The sequence below is a fragment of the Chiloscyllium plagiosum genome, unplaced genomic scaffold (genome assembly GCF_037043375.1).
Source record: "Chiloscyllium plagiosum isolate Xiang-an unplaced genomic scaffold, Cpla_swu_hap1 HiC_scaffold_13, whole genome shotgun sequence".
NCBI lineage: Eukaryota > Metazoa > Chordata > Chondrichthyes > Orectolobiformes > Hemiscylliidae > Chiloscyllium > Chiloscyllium plagiosum.
Window position 1 is genome coordinate 3,002,466 of NW_028270151.1, and position 6,000 is coordinate 3,008,465.

Consider the following 6,000-nt stretch of genomic DNA (forward strand, 5'->3'; position numbering starts at 1 on the left):
CTTAACTCTTGCAAGCGATGTATGCTACAGCATTGACATATATAGAATCACTGTATTGTTCATTCATATGAACAAAGCCCAACATAATACAAAAAGTAAACAATCTTCAAGAGCAATTTTCTTTCGATAGACCATGTATTTATATAATGCAAATATGATCCAACAGTTAGTTTCATGCCTGTGAAACAAAGATGACAAACATCCATCAAGGAAGCAACCTTTCATCTGTGCTGTCTGCAGCCCATTTTGGGCATTTCATGGAAGGGCAAAATCACAAATATGGCAACATTCTTAAAGGCAAAACTTCCAAGTATGTTAGCACTTGTTAAGCAGATGCAACTTTGATGACTCAGGCATATCTGCAGTATGGAAAACTGTTTCATACCAAAGGATTTTCTGTACTGCAGAGTAGTCACAACCTGAAACTCTGCTTCAAGTATGACATGAAAGCACTAAACATCAAATCTTGCACCAGAGAGACAAATGTTGATAACAGAGGAAAACAGTGACATCAGTTGTGGACTGACACACCACAATGATAATCAATGGCTAAAACAGCTTGCCATCAACACTGAAATAAAATCCAAGATACCCAATAACCATTTCACTTGGAGAACATGTGAAGAAACTGCCTCTCACTGATTGGACTATTCAGACGTAAGCAAAAGTGCACCACATGAAGCTAACCAATTCCCAAAGCATTTAATTTGTTGCATATCCATTCATCTTACATAGATGGAAGGATGCCGATGGCAACGATGGAACGTAACCCACAAATGAGCTAGCCCATTTAGAGGAACAGCTGATATGTCGATTTTCAGAGGGGTTGGACAAGGGATAGTGTTAAAGGGTAAACTTACTGAATTTGTAAATAAAGTTTCAAGTTTAGATGTAACTAACTATATGAAAATTCACTTCACATATTCTTCAATGAAGATCCTGAATTCAAATTGAAAGACTTTTCTAAAATAAAGAAGCTAAAATTCTATTGTAAACCTTTGCTTTCAGCCCTTAGGTTAAGAGTACAGAAATGCATTTCAAAACATGATATTTTGAACACCAGGCAAAGCATTTTAAAAATTGCTCACAAAGCAAAATGTCAGCATTTAGTGCTGTGCCCTTACCTTCCCTTTCTGTTGGCTTCACAATTTCATCAGGTTTCTGGAAAGTGATGCTTGCATATGAATTCAGATCATCACCACCACCAGAGGTATTTCCATGAGGTTGATGAGGGGTTACATGCTGAGAGGAGGTCCAACCTTTGTTTTTAAAATCGTTTACCAAGTCCAAATCAATGTAATTCATAACATTTTCACAATCATTCTGCACTGTGGCATCATTTGGTTGCTCTTTGGCACCTGCAACAAGGGAATCACCTGGCTTGTTAAGCCACACATTTTCAAAGGACACTGAACTATGGCGTTTAACGTGATCAACATAAGATAGGGTCATGCCAGTCACATTGGCTGTGGAAGTAAAAGTCTCCGAACTGTGTCGTCTTCTTCCTTGGGGATCAACACGGATAACTTTGGCACCTTGGTTTCGATTAGGGACAAGATTAAGCACAGTGAAGGCACTCCTCCCGGAAATCTGATCCATCGTAGGACCAGCCACGACATCAGAAACAGTGGTCAATGAGCTCTCTTCTCCCCGAGGTAGAACGGAAATGGAAGATGTTATACCTCCACCAACTGTCATCTCTTTATAGTTACTCACTGCTGATTCCAGCAAGTCTGTACAGGTGTTAACTAGCTGCATACTAACATAATCACAGCTTGCCTGCCCTCTATCTTTTCTGCAAGTGCTGGTTGTGCAGGCAGTTGCAGAGTTGGTGATATCCACTGTGGGTTTTGATACATAACCAAACTTGGATGAGTCCATTCTTGAATTCATATTCATGTATTCAGACACAGGTGGTCTTTGTCGAACAGAATGCATGCCTCCAACTGAAGAGGGCTCAACAAGTGACAATGAACTAGAAGAAAAGGTTTTGTCACTAAATTCAATATTTACATACTCGCCTGGGCTTTTTGGCTCTGGAGGAAGGGGATGCTCACGTGTTCTGGGCAATGTACTTGCCTTAGTGTTATCAAGTGACAGTCTAGTGGGTCGTACAAGTTTACCTTTCATCGGTACATACAATTCCTTTTTAGTAGAGCTAACTGTGTGATGTCCACCATCTTGACCTCCTAAACTGTCGCTGCTCGTAGATGAGGAAGAATCCTCGCAATACAAAAGACGGCCTGAATTGACAGCAATCCGTAAAGGGGACTCATCATTCTTTCTATGTACATGTTTAAAGGAACGAGGCAGTGAGAAGTAAGAACAGACAGGTTTATGAGGTTCTTCAACTGGATTGAAGAAGCAGTCTGGTGGAGTGCTTGTTGTTGAGCAACTTGCAGGAGACATATTTATGTAATCACTGCATGATAATTTCCCATCGTTACTCTCAACAGAAAGCTTAGAGTTGCCCCCATTAGTCCATATTTTCCCATAGTTCACATTTTCTGGTGAGCAACTGCCACTCGGTGACATCATCATGTAACCATCTTTACGAGAATGTTGACGTGGATTGATGATTTGCTGTGGGGCAGAAACACTTTTTGGGCTCATTGGCATGTAGTCATTTTTATTGGGTACAGGTGCTACTCCAGGTGACATTGGCATATAACCATCATCCATTTGGCTGTAACGTCTACCTTCTCCTAACTGGAGATCCAAACATTCCTCGGGGTACGAGTGAGTAGGCACAAAAGCAGAATTTTTACTGGATGACAAACGACCACCGGGGTAAGATGGTGTCATCTCTGTGTACTCCGCAAAGGAGGTGGTGGAAGTTTGAGAAGAGGTCTTTTGGTGCATCACTGTAGGTGGTGAAGTACCTGATGAATGTGCCCGTTTCCTAAACCCTTTGTCGGAGTCTGCATCCTCAGCTTTTGTTGGAGTCCACCTTTGACCACCCCTGTTTTGGCAACTTGGACCAAGGCTCGAATGTTTCCCCATGTAAATGTAGTTGTTTAACTCCTGCTCCTCCCTTGCAGGAGGAGTGTGCCCCAAGGAATCGGGGGTGACACTCCTGAAGGAATTCCTGAAATCACATGGGCTGGATCCATACTCATCGGAGGAAATGAAGCCCCCATCGCTGGGCGAGCCCGAGATGGAGGCACTGGATCGTCTCGGGAAGAGGCTGTCCGAGGTGGACCCGTGGCCACTGGTGCTGCTGGAGGACAAGCTGACGGGGCTGGTGGCCGAAGGGGAGCAGTGGGCGGACGGCATGGGGATGGACCTGCTGTGGTTGAGAGGGGGGTGCAGCCTGCAGCCACCCCGGTGTCGGTGAGAGTGCGTCCGCCCGGTGCTCGGGCTGACCGGGCTGCCGTCCACTGACGCCGGCCTGGACATGGTGCCCTCGCCGTCGCTGGAGGCTCGCACCCGGAACGAGCTGTGCTTGCCGGCCGGCGAGGTGGCGGAGGCGGTGACGCTCTCGGTCCGGGAGCGGCGGCTCAGGCCCACCTGGCTGGGCGGTGGGTTATTGAGGTGCCGCCGGAGGGGCACCGAGATGGGGTTGGAGCTGGACGCCGACTGGCTCTTGCTGCGCGGCCGGAACTCCTCGCTCATGGCCTTCATGGCCTCCAGGATGGTCTCGTGCATGTTCTGGGCCACCACCGAGTCATCGACCTGCATCCAGAACTCTCCGGGCCCGGTCACCGCCGACCTGCCCACCTCAATGAAGAAGAAATTCTCCGAGTGCCCGCACCGCCTGATGTTCATCAGCTGCAGCACCACGGCGGCTGCCTCCGAGTTGAGTTTGACCAGGCTGATGGTCTTGTTGGTCAGGCACAGCCGGTATATACCCACCAGGTTCTTACTGTGACCCAGACCTTTGGGCTTCAGCACCACCTGCCAGACCTCCTTAAAGGCGGGCCCTGGGCTCGCTTCCCCGGTACCGTCCTCAGGAGATACCGGGGCCCCGGCGGTGTCCCTGTCAGCCCGCTCCTCAGGGACCTTGGCCCGGTTATGGAGCTCCAGCAGGGCCCGGTACCAGCTCTCCTGGTCACCCTCACAGTCGGCGGCCACCGCGAAGTACTCGTCCCGGGTGTACAGGGCGACCAGGTACTTGTTCTTGGAGTCCGCCCTCTTGTTGATGTTGAAGCAGCTCTCCAGCTGCACGGAGCGTTTCGGCGCGCCCGCCTTCTGCCTCCATTTCTTCTCGTTCTCGTAGTACTCGAGGCGGGCCGGGCCCAGCTCGCTGGCCGCCCTCAGCACGAAGAAGCGCCGGTGCATGCTCTTGGGTTTCCTCAGGTAACCCGCCTTCCTCACATCGGACAGCGGCTCCGCGGGCGGGCCGGCCGCCTCGGGCACGGGCACCGACACCGGCACCGGCGGCGTCGCCATCGTGTCAGGGCCGCCCGCTCACCCCCGGGTCACCCTCACCCCCGGACCCCCCTCACCCGCCCGCTCACCCCGGGTCACCCCCGAGCCTCCGCCCGCTCACCTCCGGACCCCCCTCACCCCCGGACCCCCCTCACCCGCCCGCTCACCCCCGGGTCACCCCCGGACCCCCCCTCACCCGCCCGCTCACCCCCGGACCCCCCCTCACCCGCCCGCTCACCCCCGGGTCACCCCCGGACCCCCCTCACCCGCCCGCTCACCCCCGGGTCACCCCCGAGCCTCCGCCCGGGACTAAAACAGAAATAGCTGATTATTTATTTAAAGGCGGCAGCTGGCTCCCCCCCCCTTTAATATTAAAGACCAAACACAAACCCCCCTCCCCCCCGGGGTCTGGTCTGGGGGGGGTGGTGAGGGTGAGAGGGGGGGTTGGGGAGGGGGTGTTGGGGGTGAGAGGTGAGGGGGTGGGGGTGACTGTCCCCGAGTTCCCCTCCCCACTATTATTAATTATTTCTCGGTGTGAAAATCCGCACGTTCCCCCCCCCCCGCGCGCGCCGCCGGGAACCGGGAGACGGGGAGCGCGCGGTGTTTCAGGATAAAACTCACACACTCCCCCCACCCTCACCCTCACCGCCCCTATCCCCCACCCCCCTTATCCCCCACCCCCCTTATCCCCCACCCCCCTCAGCCCCTATCCCCCCTCTCTCCCTCTCCCCTCACTCACTCCCTCCCTCTGTCCCTCCGCCTTCTCCTCTCCACCTTCCACACTCACTCACTCCCTCCCTCTGCACGGGGCGCGCTCCCGAGACCGCCGCCGCCCCCGCGGACCGACGGCCCGCTCCCTTCTCCGCGCTCCCGGGACTGGTGTCGGAGGGTGTGCCCGCGCTCCCTCTGTCCTCCAGCCCGCGCGCACGTCCCCTTGGCGAGCGCGCGCGCCGGACCCGTTCCCCGTCCCCGGGCCGGTCATTGGCCGAGGAGTCGCTTGTTTACGTTCTATTTCGGAATGCAGTCCCCTCCCCCCCCACATGCACGCGCGCCCCCCCCCCCCCCCCCCCAGGGCTGAGGTGTCAATCCTTCCCCACCCCCCCAGCCTCACCCCCCAGCCCCAGCCCCAGCCGTGGCCCCTCCTGATGGTATAAAGGGTGAGGGAGGTGCAGCCGCCACTCCTCATGACTCAGGGACCCAGGGACACGACAGCTCTCTGCTGTTGGACTTTCATTTCTCTTCAACACATCTCCTTCCAAATGCATCCCTTGCAAATAAACCATATGTAGCCGAACAGCGACAATCACTGTCACAACATGCCTAACATTTAAAAAGGATAGGTCTGCGCGGCTTCTGTGTGTAATGAATAGGTGGTTACAGCTTTCCTGGGTGTAGCGGAATGTTTAAGATCACACTGCAGTTTGAATTGATGCAGTTTCAGCTCCTCACTGCTGTCACTGTACTTCTGATAATGTGTCCACTGAGACTGCTTCAGGAAAGCAGCGGTGCAACTCTGTGATGCAGAACTGCGGGTTTAACATTCAAATCCCAACCTCCGCATTTTTCTCTGCATTGCACGTACCCCAGGTGTCATCACGATGTTCCTGCCAGTTGCAAAGGAAAACAACA

At 53.1% G+C, this 6,000-nt stretch overlaps 1 protein-coding gene across 2 annotated transcripts in view; it reads right to left on the reverse strand.

Annotated features, from left to right (window-relative positions):
* Nucleotides 1-4,430, reverse strand: part of irs1 (insulin receptor substrate 1) — an 86,953-nt gene extending 82,523 nt beyond the window's left edge. For both annotated transcript variants that reach the window (XM_043702864.2, XM_043702866.2), the window contains exon 1: nucleotides 1,125-4,430. In XM_043702864.2, the coding sequence (XP_043558799.2) occupies nucleotides 1,125-4,392 (3,268 nt within the window). In that variant the 5' untranslated portion in view covers nucleotides 4,393-4,430. The remainder of the gene's footprint in view (nucleotides 1-1,124) is intronic.
* Between the last annotated feature and the right edge of the window lie 1,570 nt (nucleotides 4,431-6,000).